This window comes from Spea bombifrons, chromosome 5 (assembly GCF_027358695.1).
Source record: "Spea bombifrons isolate aSpeBom1 chromosome 5, aSpeBom1.2.pri, whole genome shotgun sequence".
NCBI lineage: Eukaryota > Metazoa > Chordata > Amphibia > Anura > Pelobatidae > Spea > Spea bombifrons.
Genome location: NC_071091.1, coordinates 92,418,266 through 92,441,879, shown reverse-complemented (window position 1 = coordinate 92,441,879; position 23,614 = coordinate 92,418,266). Strand labels below are relative to the sequence as shown.

The window sequence follows — 23,614 nt, the reverse complement described above, 5'->3', positions numbered from 1 at the left end:
TGTTTTTTCCTTACTTTTTTCAGTCTGGCCAATCAGCATTTACAAGGGGAGGGGACAAGCGTAAGTGTGCGGACTCTATTTTAACTTGTCAGTAGCAGTTACAGACTCGCGAGAGTTGGATTGTGACAGTGATGAGGCTTGTCATTATTCTAGTGCAGAAAAGTTACTGGGGTGGGGGAAGCTGTAGTGTAATAATTCATTTATTTTATGGCTGTTTTATAATAAAAAAATGTATTTAGGCAAATTTCTAAGGTTATATATTTGATTGTTTTCATTTTTACTGGTGAGTACAAAGATTTCGGAAATATCTGTTGGGAGTGATTCCAGTTTTTGTGAGTCGGCAGAGCTTGATGGCAGGTGTGTGCTAAGAAAAAGTAATCAAGTGACTCCTCATATCTATAACAGTTCCAAGTAGGCTGAAGCCTTCTTGCTCGGAGTCATACTGTAACTACCATGAGCTGCATGCAGCGGCAGCAGTAGTACCGGACATCCTGGCTCTAGTAGTGCTAAAATCGTGTGTACCCCACCTATCAAAGCAATAAGCAATTTACTTACTACCAAGGATTCACTGAGGGGTCATGTGCTGGTACCTTGGTGGGATCAATTGTGCTGAGGGAATTCTAGACCAGTAAAATCATCAGGGACATTGACGCTGCTGCCAAACTTATTGTTGCTGGTGTTGCCACAGTTGGAGTGGCTGGCTCTGGTGCTGGTATTGGAACTGCTTTTGGCAGCTTCTTCATGGTATTTGCCTGTCTGAATCTATGGGTCTGTTGTTTGCCATGTAAATGCAAAACTTGGAAACTCTACACAGATGGAATCAATACTTTACTGTGGCTACCAAGAAATACCATGTTGTCAAGGAAATGTACAATATTTCCAAAGCACTTTCATTAAAATAGTTGCAAAAAAACCATTACCAGTGCCACCACAACTGTGATTGGTGCCACCACTTCTGCAAGCACTGCCAGCACTCCCGAGAGCAAAGGTGGACAGGCACCACCAGGTGATTGCAGCAGATCTATTTTTTGGTCCAGAAATAAAAGTGAGAAAGAAGAGGGAAAGTCTACTCTTGCAGCAGGAGTGGGTCTTATGCTGCCTTGTGCCCAAGTGGAAAAGGATATGGTTGCTGATCACTAACACTATCATGGTAAAAAACAAAAAAAAAGCCAAGTTCAGGTAGCAATCCAAAGTAGCGTGGTCAAGGTACAAGCCAGGGTCAGGTTCAGGCAGCAATCCAAAGTAGCGTGGTCAAGGTACAAGCCATGGTCAGGTTCAAGTTCAGGTTCAGGTTCAGAATAAGGACAGGAGCACAGCACTGGGAACGCTATGTAACACACAGATTGTCTCAGAATATCTGAGCACTGCCATAAGGGAGCTTGGTGGTTTTATAGGGATCACAGACGTGACATATGAGGTCACGTCTGTAGATCCAACCTTCGTGCCGCCCCTCACACTGTCTCTAGAGGGAGACGGCATTGGAAGCGCCGCCCCTCTAGAAATACCTTCTCCTGCCACGCCTCCATTCTCCTCCTGCAGGAGCAGTGTGCAGAAGCGCCGCCCCTCTCCTGGAACCCTGACGCCGCTCAGTCGCCACCGAGATGACGCCGGGACCTGGGATTCTGTTGTGAGCCGGCGTCGCCCCCGCCTGCCGGTACGTATCTGACAGCCTGCCAGTACCTGCACAGGCCCAGTGCCCTACTGCTGCTGCTCCTTTGTCTACTTACTCTGGGGATAAATTATTTTAGTTTTTCATATATTTGGCAAATTCAGTCCTGCACCAAGGCTGTATGTAACAGCGCCTGCCTAGGCCACATGCCTTACTACTACTGCTGCTGCTCCTCTATCTCCTCCCTTACTATGGGATAGTCAATTCTTTTTATATATATATATTGGGGGAAATTTTGACTTGTACCATATGTCTAAATGTGTATTCTGCCTGTGCCTGCCCTGTGTCTTTGACTCAATCTCCTTCCTTACTCTAGGGATCAATTCTTGTTCTTTTTTCTAATATTGGGGGGATTCCGTTTTGTGTCTGTCTGCCAGTGCACTGTACCCTGCTCTACATCTGTGGCTGCTGCAGTAGCACAGTATTTTTCCTTTTGCACTTGCATAACAGTAGATAAGAGAGTTCATTACATTTGTTCTTGCATTGTCTAAACAAAAGATGCAAAAGATCAAGACTCAAGGTCTTGAATTCCCACTGAAGTGTTTGGACAAAAAGCCATGGATGATGGTACTTTTTTATTGGACCAACACAGAAAATGAAGTAAATTCACTCTTCTTCAGGTGGGTTGTTAACCTAAGACTCCTTACTATGTCCTTATTATGGATATTCCTTCAAATTGTGACTCTAATTTCCAGCATTCCACTAGGTGGCAGAATTCAACATCTTATCAGGCATCAGCATCTTCACAGAAAAACATTATGTGAAGAAAAACACTTGCTTATTGCTTGCTCACTATATGATAATACATTACAGCAAATATATATTTTGAAGGGTACTTTCCCCATTTAATCTAATAGTAGATGTATTTCAGTTGTATTAATATAAGATATTCATGCTTATTCTCTCTGCAAGCATCCTCTGTTAATCTGTGTTAACATTATCCAGTTTTTTCCACTCCCGGTAACACTAAAAAAATCAAAGCAAGGGTTAATGGAACAGTATGTACTTTCATAAACCTTTTTACTTGTTCCTTCATCTTCGTTTCCACCAATGTATACCTTACAAACATTGTGATGTATATGTCATGTAACTATACCTGGCGTCCTGACATATGTGTAGTTTCATGAAACACTGTGTGCAAAGTGACACAGTGGGCAGAAATTGAGAAAAAGACAGCTTTTTATGATAATAAATGCATATTTCTATATTTTGTCCAGCTCCACTCCTGTGCCACACCAGTATTTAAAAACTAGACACCTTTACATTACATTTACTTATATAGCGTCAAATGTAAAAAAAAGTCAAAAAATATAAAAAATAAAATAAAAAGTAAAATGTTATGAGCAAGTGCTAAAATTATTGCTGTATCTTCTCAAATATCCTGGCATTGAAAAAGTTAAAATACTTGCATTTCAAATACCTATAGGGTGTTTAGTTTAAAAAAGTATGGTTTAATGGGGTAAATTTAATTGGCGAGGTTCAAAGATTTCCCAAATAAGGCATAGGTGCACAATGACCAGATATCAAAATGAAATACAAAAGGCACACCTCCCAAATGTGGCCTTTTGGCCCCTAAACAACCTGACAAACCTATGCATGGGTTGTATAAGTGTACTCAGGAGATGTTGCTGAACACATATGGGGGTATTGTTTCACAGTGACATATACCAGGAGCTAAAAATTCATAACTGAAATACAATTTGTGTGAAAAATACAAAACATTACCACCACAAATGTTGACAAAGGCTGGTGGTAGAATTTGTGCATGGAAAGGGTAAAAAAAACAGCATTTGAAATACCTTGGGGTATCTAGTTTTCAAAACTATATGGTTTGGTGGGGTAAATTGAATTGGCTGGCTTCAAATATGTCCCAAATAGGAAATGGGGGCAGAAGGACCAGGTGTCAAAATCCCTAGTTGAAAACCTGAATTGCGCATGTCCCAACTGTGGCTTTTTAGCCACCAAATAATCTGACAAACTCGTGCATGGATGGTATCACTGTACTCAGGAGATGTTACTGAACACATATTGTGGATTTGTTTTGAAGTGATGTATACCAGAAGTTTTAAATGTATACCTGAATTAGAATTTGTGTGAAATAACACACTTGGGGGCAGAATGACTAGATTTGGAAAAAAAGTGGTTTTATAATATAACTTTGATATCCGAGGAAAGCCAATCTTATATAAAAACAATATATAACTTGTGTGGGTACACTAAATGAGAAAGAAGAAAATTACAGCTAAACATGAGACCCGCAAAAGTATTAAAACAGCCTAGGTCATGAAGGGTACAAAAATAAAAAACAGCCTTGTCCTTAAGGGGCTAACCAAGCTGCAGTTTTGAGGACAGATTGGAGTGGGGTAAGGTGGGAGATGGGGAGACCAGTTAGCAGGGAGTTGCAATAATCCAGGCAGGACATCACAAGGGAGTGGATTAATATTTTTGCTGTTTCTTGTGTGAGGAATGGGCAGATTCGGAAAATGTTTTCCAAGTGAAGGCGGTAGGATCTGGTGAAAGAGTTGGTTGTATGTGAAATTGTAGGTCAAATACATACCAAGTAACCCCAAATGTTTAAATAAATAAGCCCCGATGATAATTGCCTCCTCCTTGCCAGTCCTCCATTGTTTAAAAACAAGAAGCTACAGGAAGTCTTAAAATGTAACAATATTAAAAAATGTGTAACATAGGTAACATATGTAAAGGAACGAAGGGGAATTCCAGTTAATCAGCAATTCATTCTTTTGATTCATTAATCAGGAACTTAATCCATCAGACAAAATTACAATTAACACACATTTTACTTCCTGGACCGTATAAATGCAACATATTTTATTTAAATAACATGTTTCATCTTCCTCATCTATTAATAGCAACAACATAATCATTATTACAGCATTGCATACACATTTGTAATATGTAACCTGTACTTGGTAGGCTATTATTATTATTTTCCATTCAAATGTATTTTATTAAAGCTTATCAGTTAGAAAATGAAATGTACATAGTGCTTAGAACGGTAAACCAACATGCTTTCATAAATAAATAATATTTTTATTTTTATGTATTTTTTTTGTTAGTTTTTTTGTTGACAGCACATGAAGATCTAACAACTCTGCCTTGAAGAGCCTGAATTTCCCGATGATTTTCCAAGATGTTGCACGGATCATTATCCTGTTCTGTGCTCAGCAGACTGCGAAACTTTTCTAGCTGTGAAGAGAAGATATGAATGTTACAGAAATATACTACATTATTTCTCAAATCTGAGACTGTGTAATTGTCTGATGAGTGCAAACAGAGGCATGTATTCACTAAATCAGGTGTTTTTCAGGATCTAATGTCTTTGTTTTAAACAAAGTCTAATGTTGCCTTGTGGTTTTTCAGAAAGGTCACCAGTAGAAACAATGAAGCAAGGTGGTGAGAATCTGTCAGTGGCCACAGCAAGCATAACAAGGTCGTGCATAAAGCCTGCAGAACCCATAGGGCAAGCATGGTGCGTGGTGGACATACATTGGTGGTACCTAAATCTGACTATATTTCCTTAGATGTGCTTCTGTCCTGTTCACTGAAAATGTTTGTACTTACTTGCGTTGGGGTGATGGTTATAAACTCCTGCAGGATAATCCAGGTGACACATTCAGACCAAGGATTCGTTGTTAATGATCCATGATAGGTCCAGTAATTAAGATCCTTTGGTAGCAAACTTGAAAGATCAAATGTTGTAAATCTACATTCTTTACCCTTTTAAAACATAAAGGTGCTTGCAATTAGTAAACAGGATTTTCCGAAAACAATAAGTGCAGTGTGCATACACAAGCGGTGATTTTAAATTAAAGATAGTAAAACCCTTTGAATTCTCTTTCTTCATTAGGGAATTTTAGATGGCTCACCGAATTAAGGTTGTGATGCTCTGTGCTGTCAGAAAACAGCATGGACATCGCAGTACACCAAACCGATATCAGGTGGCAGGGATTTACCAAAATACCATCGCGCATACACCCTCCGACTGTCAGAGAGAATTTCCCGCAGCGGTGCGGGAAACTCTCCTGTCTGACAGCTGGGAAAGGTCTGTGCGATGGACGCAGTCAACCCCTGCTGCTAACCGCACCTCCTTCCGGCTGCAGCGGAAGTTGCCTACTTGAATCGCGTAGACGTCTACCCGCTGCCTATGCTCTGAAAAAAACCTTGTCTTATAATCGAGCAAATACGGTAAGTGCAACAAAATAGAAACATACTACCTTTGTTTTCACTTTATCCAAATTTTCAACTATGGCTTGCAGCGCTGGGTTTTTTTCACCAAGCTGTAATAATAATAATATGGAAAGGAAAAGAACACATATGGTATTATGTTTTACCATACTATAGAACCTGTAAATAAATGAAACAGCTAGATATTCAGTTTGCAAAGCGACACTGTTTAACTTTATGATCAGTTTCCGTGAGAATAATAAATAAATAAATCCTTGACATATACTTTGCAGGCAATGATGGCCTAGGCCTAGGGCGGCAGGTCCAGGGGGGCAGCAGTTACCCTTCTGTTAGCAGCTCAATCTTATTAGATGATCTTAATTAAACTTTATGACAATTTTTGTGTATGTATTTAAATCAACTCAAGATCATTAGGTATAATAAGGAAAGAGTAATTGGCTTAAGCGGATCCCTTTCTCGTCACCCTGTTACATACTGTAGCCAGAGCTTGCAGCTAAATGAGTTTGGATTGAATTAGTGTATGAATGCCCTCAGATCCAGTCGTGTACCTTTAATAAAATGCCTACAACAGACAAACCGTCAGGGTGGTCTTTAGCTTCACTGAAGTTCCTATACTTTTGTGAGTTCCAATGGACGATGTGTAACTGCATAAAAAAAAAACAAATAATTCAATAGGTAAATGAATACAAATTGTTAATAGTTTCCACCATTGAAATAGCTCATTTACTTAGAAAATGTAATCTATGTTTAAAATATTTAAACATTACTTATACTGGGGTAATTTACATCCTATGATGTCAGGGACAATAATATTCTTTAACCATTTTGACTTTCAATATTCACTAGCATTCAGCCATCTTCCCTGACATTCAGCCATCCTCTCTGACATTCAGCCATCTTCCCTGACATTCAGCCATCCTACCTGACATTCAGCCATCCTACCTGACATTCAGCCATCTTCCCTGACATTCAGCCATCATCCCTGACATTCAGCCATCTTCCCTGACATTCAGCCATCATCCTTGACTTCACGATAATTTATTATTATTTTTTTTTTTTAGAATATATAAAAAAGACATACATCCACAAGCAATATCATACAAAGTTTGGAAAATATATACAACATACAATATCGTACAAAAACGTACAAGATGTAAAAATATATACAAAATCGAAATTCACGTCTCTTGTATATTAAGTTAATAATTGTACAATACCACACAAAGTAATACATTATACCAAACTAAACCAATCACTACACTGACGAGGACACATTCACACACACATGTGGCGACAGAATGGAGCGGAGAAGCATGGACATCCATAGCTATATATAAATAGATAGATTTCGAGACACTATACCCATAGGGGTCTTACACAGTACACAAATAAATATAACTTAATATGTAAAAATCAAGAAAACATATACAACAATTGTATATATAATGCCGAGAGAGAAATAATTACTAAGAAGAGGAGTCAAGATTATCTAAACGGGACTCCACAGAGTACTTAAGCCATGGGGACCATATATGATTATATTTGGAGATCTTTTGATTTTTCAAAAAAAAATATTTTTCCATTTTAGCCTGATGATTTATTTGCTCAGTTATTTCCTTCCAAGTAGGAGGTTCGTCTTTCCTCCAAGCTCTCGCTATACATAGTTTAATAGCCAATAAAATATTGACTGTTAATAATTTTTGTGCAGTCTCTGAGAAGGGAAGGCATAGATGAAAAAGCCAAATATAAGAATGAATAACAAATTTACATTTAAATATAAAAGAAAAAAGTTTCTCAGTTTGCATCTTAATATTATCCAGCTGAGAACAGGCCCACCAAATATATGAAATTGGGTCCCCTCCTCATATCCACACCTCCAACATAGATTAGAATTTAAATTGGAGAATTTGTTTAAGCGGGACGGAACTAGGTATCAGCGATGGAGAAGCTTAAAATACATCTCTTGAATATTAATCGCGTGTACCGCGATTCTAACTTGCGACCAAGTATCCACCCATTTTTCCATAGGAAAAGTAACATCGCAATCATTTTGCCATTTCCTTACTGAGAGGGGTAATACATCAATTTCTTGAGTGTCTAAATGTAATGAAATCAAGGATATTAAATTTTTCTTATAGTGCTTATTAATAAATATGTCGAGTTCTAAAGGTGGGTAAACTATCTGAGTATTCAAAAAATGCATCACTCTGGTATACGTAAATAATTCATTCTCAGGAAGTTTAAATTTAGATTGAAGCTCAGAAAAACTAAGGAATAAATCATTTGATTTTAAATCGCCAAGTGTGCAAATATTACTTAAAGTCCATTTATTAAGATTAATATTCTGAATATAATAGTTGAGGACTTTTAAAGGTGTAGAACCCGTAAAGTGCGCGTCTAGTTTTTCAGACCTTCTAAATTTATAACTTGTTTTTAAAGCATCCAATATAACTTGGTTCGTAAAGTTTAATTTTTTCCAACTAGATGGTCCGAGCCAAGAGAGATTAAATAGATCTTGTTCATTTGTTTGAGTCCGTTCGCAATATAACCAGCCTAAATTAAGATTCTTTTTAATATTCCAATGTAATACGTGTGTGAACATTACAATTTCATGTAATCTTCTAATATCCGGGAACCCCAGACCCAAATGTCTATAACTTCTCTTAATTGACATTCAGCCATCCTCCCTGACATTCAGCCATCCTCCCTGACATTCAGCCATCCTCCCTGACATTCAGCCATCTTCCCTGACATTCAGCCATCCTCCCTGACATTCAGCCATCTTCCCTGACATTCGGCCATCCTCCCTGACATTCAGCCATCCTCCCTGACATTTAGCAATACACACCGGCAGACAGAAATAGTCAAAGCCAAGATGCTGGTTATGTGTAATTCTCTCACTGTGCAATGGTAACTTACATTTAATCATTTACTATTGATAATATTACGGGATATAGTCTTAATTTTAAGATCATATCTTTATTTGTATTATCCCCTCACTACAATAGCACTATGAAATATGCGAGAGAGAGAGAAGAAATCATACCTCAGCAGGGAATGCCTTTCCATCTATAGTGTGCTCAGAGCCCTCGCTGTCTGATAACCCCCAGTGAAAATGGAACTGGCATAATCGATAATGCCCAGTTAATGGTCCACCACTGAGTACTGCAAATGCCATATAATCAGTTTTAGTGAAACATACATTTTGTTTATTGTTCAGCTGGAAAATCATAATTTCTACAGCAATGACACAAATTCACAAGCACAATCGTCATTGCCAGAGGCCATAGTTGACATTCTCTTACAGTTTTTATTTATTTGCATTTCATCAACAAATATGTCTTTCACTTGTTTAAAAGCCAATCATCTCACAAACATTCCACAAAGAAGAGCTGGAATTGATAGAGGGGTTTGATAGGGGTTAGCTTAAAAATTATAAGGATTGGTGATTGGTGTAACATATATCCACATACCCAGCCCATAATTCAATAATGACTAGATGGTACTTATAGGCTGTTGTCAAAAAAAAAAAAACTTTCAATAGAAATGATAAAATTACAAATCCAATAAGGGTTATTTGTTTAACATACTAGAAATTACAATTAGTGCGCTCACAAAGACAGAAAGTTCTATTGTCCTCATTAAAAAAGAAATCATTATATACATTATAATATATTATACATACATGAGATATCTTTTTGGTCATCAAACTCCACATTAAAGCAATGCCCAGTATTAAAAATCCTTTTAGATGTTTTGGGATCATAGTGGAATTTCAGAGGTTTTAGAAGGGAATCATAGCCGACATTCCTAGTACGGATGTCAATCGGAGATTGATGTGATGAACCCATATTTCAGATGTGTCCTGAAAGGAAAATGATTATTAGTGTGTTCTAGTGGCTCATTTTTAAATCTTCTCTTAAAGATCCAGCATACCACTAATGCACCCTTTTCTCCACCATGGAGTAACTATTTCATTACACCAGTATATCACTTCTAGACTGTCTGATCATATTGTTAAGAAGACAAGTGGTATAGAAATGTGGAGATATGAGGAGCGTTAGATCTGTATCTAAAACCTAATAGCTACCATGGAATGAGTTCCAGAGAACACATTTTGAAAGACCTTATGAAATAACATATAATAGTTCTTTATAGTCAAGTGATTACAGCGCTGTGCATTTATCGCAGTGACACAAATATCCAACACCACGCTTGCAGTATAATACAAGGTGTGATAAAAGTTTATAAAATGCATTGATTGGGGACAGTCTTAAAGTATTCTGATTATGAGAATACAGAAGACAAACTGGCTAATTGCAGGTCACTTACAATTACAGTGAGCTTTTAATAACTAAACGAGCTCAGAGAACTGAAGCTCACAACCATCTCTTAATACTTAGATGTTCCTATACAATAATTAAAAAGAATTACTAAAAATAATATGTTTACTGGCTATGTAATTGTTAGCTGGGGGTTTGTCTCACTTTGTTGGTATCCATATTTTGGGATATATGAATAACACAAAGGAATGAATATATGATCGCCAATAAGTGGTTATGTGCTATGCATTTTACTCTGTGACATTCAGTGATCCCACCAATATTCTGGAATATTCACTTGTATTTAGTTGACTAATCACTGACATCCAGCAATAGTCATTGTTATTGCAGGCAGGCGGTGATGCTGTCTAGAATTCAGCAATCCCACTAGCGTTCTGCAACACTCCCTGGCACTCAGCCACATTCCCTGGCATTTAGCAATACTCATTAGCATTTAATAATACACACCGGCAGACAGAAATAGTCATCAACATTGAGCCAGACTCACTGGCATACAGCAACACTATTTAGTAATACCCACAAGCATTTCACAAAACTTACTGCCATTTATTCTCCAATACTCTCTGCATTTCTACGTTTTGGGTCTCATTAAAAGAAACACACTGCTTTAACTCCCATAGTGTGTGCTGACACATAACAGATACATTGGTGCATATAACTGTGATCAATTTGCAAATATGAAAATGTTTGATATGCATAAAATATGGTAACAATACTAGCTATACTAAAAGTCTCATATTAAAATATAGTACACTGTAGAGTATGGACCACTTAAAAGAACCCAATAAAAACACTTATTATACACTGCTCATGATATATATAAAGCGCTGAAGTGTGTATTTCAAAAAAATCACCTGCCCTCTATATCATTACTCGTTACAGCGTTCCAAGCTGCCTCTGGAAGAGCATCGGCACAACCATTGAACGTCGGGAGCCTCATGAAATGGGTTTCCATTGCCGCGCAATTGTGCACAATCCTAAGATCACTATGCACAATGCCAAGAGTCGGCTGGAGTGGTGTAAAGCACACTGCCACTGGACTCTGGAGCAGTGCAAATGTGTTCTCTGACGTGATGGAAGTCTGAGGTTTGGTGAATGCCAGGAGAATGCTACCTACCAGAATGCATAGTACTTTTGGTAATGGGATGTCCAACAAGCTCCTATAGGTGTGATGGTCCGGTGTACACATACTTTTGGTCATATTGTGTATAAAATAGTTTATATGCCCACACTTATGTAAATTATGACTTCCTTGTGTATTTGCTGCTTATATGAACTCTCAGCACAATGATTAAATATCCATGAAATACATGAAAAACCTCAGATTAACAAATGTTTATGTACCAGAGTCTGGACGCAGATTTATTAGAGGGCCTTGGCTTCAGCGAACACAGGATTAAGCTTTTCTCAGTACAGAAGCACGATGTCTAATAATCACACATTTACTGACAGCTGAGACAAGCTAAGAATTATATCAAAGAAAGTGTGCTTGACACAAGCAAAACGAAGCTTCAGGGCACCGTAAATGTCATATGGACCTGAGTTAAAGCTTTTGTAAACATGCGGTATGTGTACCCTCTTGCAGGATGTCTATTCAGAGGTGTCAGCGCATAATGCACAATTAGACAATAATTACACCTTGTGAGATTAAGGGTACTTTTTGGAGTAACTGAGATTATTCCATTTACTTTCACTACTAGTACTCAGAGAAATAGACTTTAGGAATAATAAACACAAAATAGGTTCAGTTGTTCTTTAATATCTAATCTTCTGAATGAGGCTGCCTGGGACATTAAACTGTCCTTTCAATCGGATACATTAAACTTGTGGAAACATAGTTCTATGCTCAAAATGACATAACTACATGTTTTTTTTTAAAACTTTTTTTCATTGTCTAAAGAGCAACCATTACAAAGGCAAATTAATATATTTGGTAAACATGAAATAAACATCAGTAATACAAGTTATTAGTAAGGATGATACAATACATATTACACGTGTCTGTTTAAAATTCTGCGCCTCTGGCAAATTGTCTTTTCATAGAATGAAAACACTCCTAATTAAAATTCATTTTCTTGGATAAAATCCATGTTAACTATAATAACACGTGTTTGATAGCTACAAGGGATATTACTAATATACTGTATTCTGCCAAACATAAAGAAAAACCAAAGACATCGATTAAAGGCCATTAGTGTTCTAGGATCATTAGAAAATGAGGTTATATTTTAGGGGGGAATGAGAAATAAAGCTGGAGAGTTATCAGTATGTTATATTTTTTACACTATTCTCTTGAATAAGTCAAAATATTCATCTGCATTTATTAATATTAAAACTCATTTGCTTCTTCTAACCAGAGTGTAAACGAAATAACTGAAACCAATATAATGGATGTAGCATATAATGCCTTTTACTAATAAAATCCCAATATTTTCCAAAAAATATTGCAAAGAGGTTACAATAAGCATTAATAATTTAAGGCAAAACATAAATATTCAAACTGATTCATAAAGGAATGATCACAGATAAAGCAGTTTACACTTAAGGTCCCAAAAGGATAAACTGAAACAATGATTTATATGTAGAAATATTGCACTGCATAGGTATATACGTTAACACTACCTGGTACCTATGGCTTCAAAAAATAATGATTCAGAAACTTTCTATGGACCATGAACGTCCTTCATCATATTACATACGTGTCTAAAAGAGGACACCTCACCGGCACGAGAATGCAATGTATCTCTTAACCATCCCCTGAGCCTTAAATACCGGGATAGAGTAACACTTACTAAATGGATTACAGGTCAGTCAATGAGGTCCTTTATCCTATGTGTAGCGCGCCTACTCACGGTTCAACGACTTCCTCCTTGTGTAGTTCTCTGCACTGATTTCCGTCTGACTAAACGTGCACCGAGGTTTCAGTGACTTAAATAGAAAAGGCCAAACTGGTTTTGCTACTTCAACCAGCCCTTTCCACATAAATGGGTGGTACATAAACAGGTCTGTGGTAAAGAATAAATGGCAGGTGGTAATTACTATTATTTTACACACTAGACATGGATCTACAGTAATAGAGGGGAACCTCATTACCTAAGTGATAGAATTTGTTGTTCCAACTAATCTGAACATTCATGCCTCTATGTGTTAGTAACCAAAACTGATGACACCTTTTCCTTCTAAGCACATAACCCTGAGGACAGCCAGGACACTTTACTTTCTAAATGCTCCAGGTGGGCAAAACATTCTTTGAAAACAAAGAAAAAGTGGAAAATGACATTTTATCAGATACATTTCCACAATTTTATTTGATTTCTCTAAAGAGGTATTTCTTCTAGCAGGGAGAAGCAACACATGTGCTGGATCCAAAAAAACACAAAAAATCCCAGTGAAATGAAAATGGGAGTTAAAGCCCGTCACTGTTCCTAAAGGGGAGAAATGTTATATCTGACGTAGAACCATAACTCAATCCACTACTGCAAACCACAAGGGGCTCGCACGAATTACCACAAATTCTTGGATAGAAAACACGTACTGAAATGCTGAACTTCAAAACATGGTGAGACGGGTAATCAGAGCTTGCTTTCACTTGGAATCTCTCATGTCGTTGTATTTCTGACAATGCATTGTTCCAAAACTGTGCTAAATTCATCTAAATATGGAGAACCCCAGTAATGAGAGCCTTCCTCTCTCTAGAGGTTATACTTGAAATGCTGTCCCTTAATTGCATGTATAAATCTATACCCAAACTGACCAACAGCAAGAAGTTCCTCTAGAATCATGTCTAATGCTGTCCTTGAGCAATCGTGTCCACATTTTCATTGATGGAATCCAATGACAACATGAATCAACCATGAGATCCAGTAAGTGGTAGACATATGGGAAGCTGGGAAATTACATATTTTCTTAGCGGCTTCATAAAAATAGAGACCTACAGATGATTAGCCCTTCTCTACTGCACAGATACTGTGCTAAATATGCTTTCCCCTCAAATCTCTTTTTCTACAAGGTTTAGGAGGACTAACACATGATAATTGATGTTGGCTGCTTTGCTGAATAGGCCCTATCATCCAGTAATAAATGGTGAAACTGTGGAGATATTTCCATAGAGCACCCTCATATAAACTGCAGTTTGAGAGCCCAGACTAGAACAATAAAGGATGCAACCGATTAGTTAAATAATAGGAACTCCAAACCTTTTAGCCCAGGGGTCATGGTGATATTTTGTTTCGGAATATCTAAGACAACCAATCCTGCAACAAAATTTGACACTAGTTACATGCTGGAGCTGCACTTAAAGAATACATTGTGCGTTGGTCATCTGAGTTTAAGGTAAGAGGAAACATTAGTGTATATGCTGTGTAACAATGCAAAATGACGACAATGGGATACCAGAAGCAGGTGTATCACATTACTTTGTAACATGTTTCTTGTCATCCTCAGAAACCAATGCGTTACATTTTTCACTGAAAACATGCATGAACTTTGTATACATATGGGCCGTGACGTGTATTTAGTTGTATTGTTTTTTTGAGGGTAAAATATATCATAAGTCTGGTATAGTTTTTATTTTATATGCATACGCTGTAATTGGGCCCTCACTATATTGAAACAAACCTATCAATTTTTATTTTATTATTAGAATTAAATTTAGTGGAAAACCTAAGGTGGAAAAGTCTTAGTTACACTTGTTAGATTAGACTGGTGTCTGCCACCCTTGTTTGTATTTACAATAAAGAAATGACCCAAGACTCCAGTAGTGTGACAGCCACTACTAAGGAGACCTATGCTAGGCCTATGGAGCATTTGCCAGGTGGCCAGTTGTGGCCTGGTGAAAACGGTGCTTCATCACATTACCCCAGAACAGTGGCGTCGCTGCAGGGGGGGAATTGCCCCCCTAGGTTATTCCTTGTGGCAGAGCCTGTCCTGGTGTGTGTGTCTGGGAGTCGGTGTGGAAACGCCTGTCCTGGTGCGTGTGTTTGGTTATCTGTTTCCTAGCACTTAATTTACAGTAGGAACTATTTCATTTTTACTTATCCAGAGATAAAACACCCTCCTCAATTTGTAGTGACTTCAGGGGACAAAACGTTGTCATGTTTCAGGTAGATTTAGTTGCCTCATATTGAAAATAGGCTAGTTATAATTAGGTTCATAATACAGTAAGGTAGAAACGGTTAGAATGCGGAATGACTTATTGGGTAGAAACTTAGCTCACCTGCAACTTACAGCTAAGTGAATAAACGCCACGAGGGACCACCAAGGGTTCATAGTATGCAATGGTCCAACATGGCGTACATATGTTGAAATTAACCCCCTAAAAAGACAGCTTGTAGTGGGGTTAGCACTTTACGTTTAGTAAGCATTTATAAACAGAAATCATAAACACAATAAAACACAAGTGTGTAACTGTTTGGCTAGCACAATGCATAGGTAACATGCCTTCTTTCGAGTGAAGGCTACAAAATCACGAACATAGTGAAATGTGATCCTGTTCACTGTAGGATAATTACTTAGTAACCATGCCAACGCCCAACAACACATTATTCTCTTCGTTCCTTGCTCATTCTCTCTGTGACACAATTGTACGTTTTGTCACTCATGTTTCAGATTTCGTAGACAGAAGCATTATAACCAGTGAATGCTTTGCTTGATGAAGCTTGGCATACGTGTCTAACAGACTTCATGACCTAGGAGCCGTATGACTAGAACATGCCAGTAAAATGAACAGACAAGGAAAGTCCGTACTGCATCAGAGGACAGCAAAAGCCTGTTTTTGCAATACATAATAACTTCCTTTTAATGATGCATCTTTATCAGGTGATTGATGAATTGGTATTTCTAAAAGGTGAGGAAGCAGCTCAGAATCTTTTCTTGGAAATAAATGTACTCCAGGAAACTTCGGTCCCGGAAGCTTTGGTCCTGGAAGTTTTCCTTTTAATTCCAGTATCTTTAAGTATAATCCTGCCTGGTGGTAAAGCAGTAGGCAACCTCATCAGAGGGGCCAGCTACTTCACCTAGGGCTAGGAGTGATGCACCCCCCCTAGGTGAACTTAGTGTAAGACAAATGTCACATACATTAAGTAGAGCAAATTAATTTAGTTTTATTTAGGAAAAAGAATATACTTGTGCTCAGTAAAATTGATTTTTAAAGAAGGAATCGCAAACTTCCCTTCTAAAGATTGTGTAATGTAGGGTAGCTAGATATCCTCGTTATCATTCCCCAATTACGGTTTTTACTTTAGCGTCCCTAAACCTTCATGTGTCTAAGGATAAAATAGAAACTCAGGCCAAGCTTACTGTGTTTTGCAAGAGCACAGCCAGACTCACCCATCTGATGAAGAATGAAGCGTAAGAACTCAAACTATGTATTTTTACAAGCATCCCAGATTAGTGGAATATTTTTATAGTCCTTTAATTATAAACTAAAAAAACATGACAGACAGCTTTTTTTTATATATAAAATTCATAGAAAAAGATATCAAGTTACTGCAGACATTTTTTAATAAGGATTTAACGAGGGGCAATCCAGACCTCTTCGAGACATTTTTACTTTTGAATGACTGAAGGTGAAAAACAGGTTTAGCACAAGTTGTTCAGAAGCTTGGAGAAACCAGCTGCATGCGGTTTACCAATTTATTTATATGAAACAGGTGTATGTGAAAAAAATATTTACCTAGCTGTACTTATCCTATAATGTAAAATCCAATAGCACCACCTAGTGTTCAAGTAAAAGAATGCCATCAGTACACACAAGCAACACTAAGCACATGGTTAATTTTAAAAGATTGATGGTAATAATAAAAAAAAATCACTGATCTCCTATATACAGAGATTGATCACTACATCTTAAAATAAAAATGTATGTATTTATTGAGAGCTGTGTATAGTGATTTTTATGGGGAATGTTATACCCTCTATTTTGTAAGCACTGTCCAGTTAATTTTTTTATGATACTTAAAGTTACACAAAATGAATGTTGCTGGTTTACATTTTAAAAATGCAGTTGGTGGCAGCATTTGCCTGCAGCAAATAGAAATTATGTAGTTATAATACGTTACTGATAAAATCAGATACATAGTGTGAATAGAACCATTGTCAGAAACCTGCTACATTGATAAGTAACCATTGATCAGTCATTTATTAGTAAAAAGTCATTTTTAAAAATAAAGAAAAAGTCAAAAGCCTCTATGTTTTAGATGTGGTCCTTAGAGTATATTAATCTGTTCTATTAGAGCTGTATTCCCCTACCATCTAGTTGTAATGATAGGGTCTGTAGTAGGGATATACAACATATATTATTGTTCTATTGGTTCTTCATTTACCTACCATCTAGTAAAATTCGAGCACACAATGCAAATAAGGAAGCCTAACATTAAAAATACACTGAAAGCTGTATACTGTACCATGTACTGGAGATGACTGATTCCATTTCATAACTATGCATGCATTCCCCCTTTGCCGCAAGCAATTTGTATGACTCTGCTTCCACACTAGCGCCAACACAGAGCCGAACCCTAGCAACATGATCCTAAGTGACTTCCTCCCAATGGATCTGCTTGCACGGCATCTGAGAGATGAGAGGTTAATCTACCAGCATGTCCCATTAATATATACTGTGTTAAATAAAATGCAGTTTTTTTAATTGTGTTTTTGATCTTAAGTTGTAAAAAGCAAACATAATCAATGGTTGTCAACACAAATGGTGATGTTAACATATGTCAGACTACAGACTTATGTCATTGCTGCCTATGCTCTCTAAAGTCTTGGAGTAAAAGGGACCATGAGCTACTGTGTGAGTATTATCAAAGGTCCAACTTTCTAACCTTCCTTCAATCTGACTTTTGTTCTAATCACACCACAGTTACTGCCCTCTTAAATGTGACCAATGATATCCAGATGGGAATGCAGAGAGGTGAACTAACCGGGACAGTTTTCCTAGACTTTGCAAAGTCCTTTGATACAGTTGATTATGATCTTCTGCTATACAAGCGGTCGGTCGGATGGTTCCGATTCTTTCTATCTGATAGAACTCAATATGTGTCCGTTGCAAAGGCATCTTCCCTCAAGGATCCATCCCCGTGCCCCTGCTGTTCTCTCTAACGCTCATATGTATGCTGATGATACCATCATTTATATGAGGAGGACAAAACTATCACAAGTGGAAACCGTGCTTTAAGATCACGTTTCTAAGGATGCAACAAACTATTCCCCAGCCCAGATAAAACGGAGTCCATATTGTTTGGGACAAAAGCTAAACTACTTAAAATAAACGAGCGTCTCCAACTTCTAAAAACAAAGCACCATTTACACTGTACATGCATTTTGTAGTTTTTTTTCTCTATATCAATAACTGCATACTCTGTATGGAAAACTGTTTCTGGACTTTGTCCCCTGGACATACTTTGAAAACGCTTCCTGGTAAAACATTTTCTAAATAAATAATCTTGGTATGTGGCTAGATCCCAGTTCGTCATTTGGTCTCCATTGACAAGCTTTCTTTTAGTCATAGCATTTAATTTTAGGCTAAAGACTTTGTGTGTCTAATAGGTGATTTAATTATATTTCATATGACTAACAAAATGTAACTACAGAAAACAAGAGACTTGAGTATGGTGGAAAGCCATACAAATAATATTCTGACATTAAAATGAACCGGTTATTTTATCTGCTGGTTAGTTTTACCTTTAATGATGTGTTAGGATTATGCTTTTTTTTGCAATCTACAAAATCTGACTAAAATAACTAGTGTAATTTTAACAGGTGCTATTTTTCTGTAGACCCCCACTGAATCTCTTCGAGACACTGCAGCCATGATATGCACTTTACTGCATACGATAACTGAGAGGTCTCTTTAAATTTACATAGTGTTCCTTTTTCCGAAAGCATTGGGGATTTTGCTAAATAACCCCATATGCATTTGCCCCTTCCCCTCCCCCTCCCCTGCCACTAAATTGCACGCACATCTTCTGGCACGTTTACTGACTTGGCCAACGCTGCAGGTGGGGGTCTGTTCAAGCAGCTAATTGGCGAATTTAATAAAGACTTCAGTGATGTCACCTAAGGTGACATCATAAGGTGAGCCATCCAGTTCCAAGAAAATGTGAAAAAAAAGTCTAGCGACGAATCTGTAGCTGCTGGGTCCCCTGCCACAAGTAGTCATAGCAGTGCTGCTGAGAAGTGGGTAGATCCTAATTGGTAAAGCTATCCCTCATTTTACTGCAATTCCTGGCATCAATATTGATGTAACAGGATTTACCCCCTTGCAGTTTCCTGATGATGTCTTTAAGTATAAGGGAAGGTTGGGATTCAAGGAGTATGTTGCATGCACGAGATCCAGGTATGGAGTGAAGGTGTATAAGCTCTGTGAGTGGGAGATTGAGTGTACTCAGGCCTTCTGGGTATATGAGGGAAAAGATAGCCACCACGAGCCTCCAGGTTGCCTAGAACATCTGGGAACCAGTGTCAAGATTGTTTGGGACCTAATTACCCTCCTTATGAACAAAGGGTACCACTTGCATGTAAATAACTTCTACACAACTGTCTCTTTGTCCAAGCTACTATATAATTTTGAGGTAAAATACCACCATTTAAATACAATTGGTGCGTCTAGTTTATGGCCTGATTGGGTAAATTGAATTGTCTGGCTTCAAATATGTCCCAAACAGTACACGGCTGCAGTATGACCAGATGTCTAAATTCTAAGTTGAGAATCTGAATTACGCATGTCCCTAATGTGGCCTTTTGCCCCCAAAACAGCCTGACAAACATATGTATGGTGGCTATCACTGTACTCAGGACATGTTGCTGAACACATATTGGGAGTTGTATGGCAGTGACATTTACCAGGAACAATAAATTCATACCTGAAGTACAATGTGTGTGAACCCCCCCCCCCATAAAATTACTACCACAAATTTGACAAAGGCTGGTGGAAAAATGAGTGCATGTAAAGTTTTGCAATACTCTGGCGTTTCTATTTTTTTTTTTTAAATATAGCGTTCGATGGGGTAAATTGCTTTATTATGCACCTCCCTTTAAAACAAGTAATGCCAATACAAGTCACTGAATCAGACCCAGGTACCTAATATTCAAACTAAGCTGGAATTGATAGCTTTCATGGTTTCCAGGTCATGCAGCACCTAAAGGATTCATTCGCCTATCCTGAGATTCGCTGCCATCGGAAATCCCTAATCTTTTACTTTAATTCGCCTCCCATCACACCCAGAATACCAACACAAACTCTTTACACGCAGCCTTCAAGAGTTATAATCACCAGAGATTAAACACTACTGCCCGTCTCAATCTACACTACGGGAGCTACTCTAAAACCAATTCTATACTCCAGCGGATGTAATGATTAGGCTTCGGTTTCATTTTTCGTCTAGACTCGCGTAGTAATAAACCCCCTATGTCGCCTCTATAGCTGCTACTGCACACTCAAATAAGTGAAGTATTTCCGACTCTAGTGGTTTGAACTCTACCCCTATGGTTGATGTCGCACGCGGATGATGTCACTCGCACATGTGCCACTCGTATACAGAAGCATTCGAGCGTCTACTTTCCGGGGTAAGATCTATACGGGAAGGGGCATTAAGTGCGACGTTTAGAATAGGTTTCATTTGTTCGGCGTCGGGATATTTCCTCTGAGCTTAGGTAAATTCCGTGTTTTAAAGGCCCTGGGAATGAAAATGTAATCAGTGACGTGTGTAGGGATTCCAGATGGTTAGACCTTGTCATCTAAACTGCTGAAACAAGTCAAACTTTATTTATGCTGTCTTGCTACATGTTATTGTAGAAAGGAACCTCTTCTATACTGAACGCCATGTCTCACTCAGTCCCCGCAGTTACATGGCGATATAAATGATCTGTAAAAGTTATTCACTGGTTTCTAATAATCAATAATTCAAATAATTACACCCAGGCTGTAACAATAATGCATTTTAACATAAAGAATAACAAGGCATAAAGGCCAGCCAAGCGGCAGTAGCTATACATGTTTATTATTGAAAATCTAACGTACAAAACTAAAGAACACAGTTCCCACATATCTGCGGTATATCGTCATAGTAACGGCGGCAAATTACATGCTCCGTGAATCCGCTGCATCAAAGATTCTGCTGTATGGCACAAAGACGAGTGCTGGCCAAATGGAAACCGGTGACCTGTGGGTTATAGAGCTGATGTTTCTTATGTGTGCCGCAGCTTCATTTATCATTACTACCATTCCGAATATATGTTGGCACTATTCTCCTATCATTCAGTTACAAGAATGATTAGGGAAGTCTGTGACGAGACAGTTGCTATTTTTTTGGCTACTATTGTATAAATCCCAAAGAGAAAGAAGAGAGAGTAGATGGCTGATGACATCAGGTCACGCAGATGATTGATGAAGAAGTGTTGTTCTGTGTGGGTTCAAATGTTTGACTGCGAAAGTGCTTCAAACTCTGCTTACTTAACTTTCTTGTTGTGTAACATTCGGCAAATCAGTTCCTTCAATCATAAATACTGATGATTCCAGCATCGACTTGAAGATTGAGGTCATGCATTTGTTTGAAATCTCACATGTACTGTTTTGGATCTATGTTAGGCAAGATGCAGTCCTGCAAAATATGGAGGGCGACAGCGCCCATAGTTACCATCAGATGCTTATGATGGTAACTAAAATAGATTGACTTTAGTCCACTTATAACTTTTGTATGGTCTTTGTTTTAAAAAATGAATATGCTTTATTTCTCCACAGACAATGGCAAAAAGCAAAGGCAAGGCACAGAAACAGAAGAATGTGTTTCACGTGGCAAACAGCAAGAGTGTAAAAGTAAAAAATAAAGCCAAGTCAGTGAAAACAAATCTCAAGAAGGTCAGCGCTGATTTAATTTATGCCTTCCCATCTTTAGATTCCAGCCCAGAGTTTAAAACACTCCATTAATTATATATATATATATATAAATATAAAAATTACATTGGGTGGGATAATTTCATTGAATGGAAGGATTACATATACCAGACCTGTATGGGCCACATGTAAAGGTGTCTTGGGAAAACCATCAGGTCCACTTCTGATGCCAAGTTCTGCAGCTCCAGTTTCCTCCGCGTTATTTCACACCATAGCTCTAGTGTTCTAACTAAACCTTTACTTAACAGATCACTGTAACCAAGGAGAAGGTGAGCACGGTCAACACTGCTTTTACAGGCCTACACAAAGAGGTGGCACAACTGAAAAAGGATAGATCATCCAAACCAAAGAACCAGGTAATGTCTGAATACGCTTTATACTTTTTCCCATTCCATAAATCAACACAAGCCCTTTTGGCAGTGGGGACTAACTTTATTCTGCGCACTGATTATGGTCTTAACACTTCTGCACAGGCACTTGGGAGAACACAAACTGTTATGTACAAGCATCGTCTCTGCCATTACAGTCATTATTATATATGACTACCCATGTAGTAGTAGCTTCCTTTGTATGGTATGTTTTTTTTTTTTATAAGACATGGTATAGTTTACTGTAAAGCACACTATATAGCAGATAAACCTTAAAATTTTAGGTAAAATATTCACAATACCCCCAAAAATCCAGAAAAGTGGGGTGATAGTGTGTGTGTAAGAATGGTTATAGTGTACAATGCCTCTTGCTGTGAAGGGGGTTTAACTGCAGTACTGAAGAAAGGTGTGATGTTATATCACCCCCACTAAACGTAGTTTAATTGCAGACCAGCGGGTAATATGAAAATAAAGTACCCCTTGTACTCTTAAATTCTGTTTTTTGTTTTTTTCTTTTTTAGATCCCCAAAAAGACATTGAATGCACCAGCAGATGTAGACAATGCTGCAGATTTGTTCTCACAATTGTAATAAACCTTTATAAAAGAAACAAAAATGTAATTTATCTATACATGTTTATTAAAAAAAAAAAAAGTTAACAGGCACTGGTTTATTAACACAGACAGTTAGAAATCAAGGAAAGGAACAAAAACCAATTGTGCAGAAAGGCGTAGCATTACACGTCGGTAATCAACAAGGCACTTCACTAACTTCATCACGCAGATTAATGTCATTTAACTTTAAGGTTTGGCTTGAAATTGGCAGTGACTTCCAGGCAGCTTATTTGGTTGATGTTTCCCAATAAATAAACTGCTTAACTATCCTTGTATCCATAATTTGAAGTTAGCCTATCACTATATTTTGTTAGTTTTATAGAATAAATGTGCCATCCTAGCAAATAAGTTGTGCCAAAATAGAGGGTGCACTACAGCAAGTGTGTAGAGTGCAGAGGATGGTACTGGAATGATCATTTAAAGAACTAACATCCCCTGCCTACCAGCAGGGAAAGGAAATTATGTTCAATTCTATATGTACATAGGTAGAAAAAAAGATTCAACAGGTATTTTATCATT

At 37.8% G+C, this 23,614-nt stretch overlaps 2 protein-coding genes across 3 annotated transcripts; one reads left to right on the top strand and one right to left on the bottom strand.

Moving 5' to 3' along the window:
* Positions 1–4,610: 4,610 nt before the first annotated feature.
* On the bottom strand, positions 4,611–13,107 carry LOC128496908 (carbonic anhydrase 2-like). The gene is made up of 7 exons (XM_053466736.1): positions 13,074–13,107; positions 9,564–9,743; positions 8,925–9,043; positions 6,427–6,522; positions 5,908–5,970; positions 5,255–5,410; positions 4,611–4,879 (listed from the first exon to the last, which is right to left on the bottom strand). The coding sequence occupies exons 2-7, from the start codon at positions 9,727–9,729 to the stop codon at positions 4,730–4,732; spliced, it is 750 nt and encodes a 249-aa protein (XP_053322711.1). The 5' UTR covers positions 9,730–9,743; positions 13,074–13,107; the 3' UTR covers positions 4,611–4,729.
* Positions 13,108–20,660: 7,553 nt separating this feature from the next.
* On the top strand, positions 20,661–23,377 carry RBIS (ribosomal biogenesis factor). Of its 2 annotated transcripts, none has more exons than XM_053466739.1 (4): positions 20,661–20,787; positions 21,962–22,078; positions 22,363–22,470; positions 23,004–23,377. In XM_053466739.1, exons 1-4 carry the CDS (start codon positions 20,743–20,745, stop codon positions 23,070–23,072), a joined length of 339 nt encoding a protein of 112 aa, XP_053322714.1. In that variant the 5' UTR covers positions 20,661–20,742; the 3' UTR covers positions 23,073–23,377. The 2 variants fall into 2 exon arrangements, with proteins under 2 accessions (XP_053322714.1, XP_053322715.1); XM_053466740.1 differs by having other exon boundaries at positions 20,771–20,874.
* Positions 23,378–23,614: the final 237 nt, after the last annotated feature.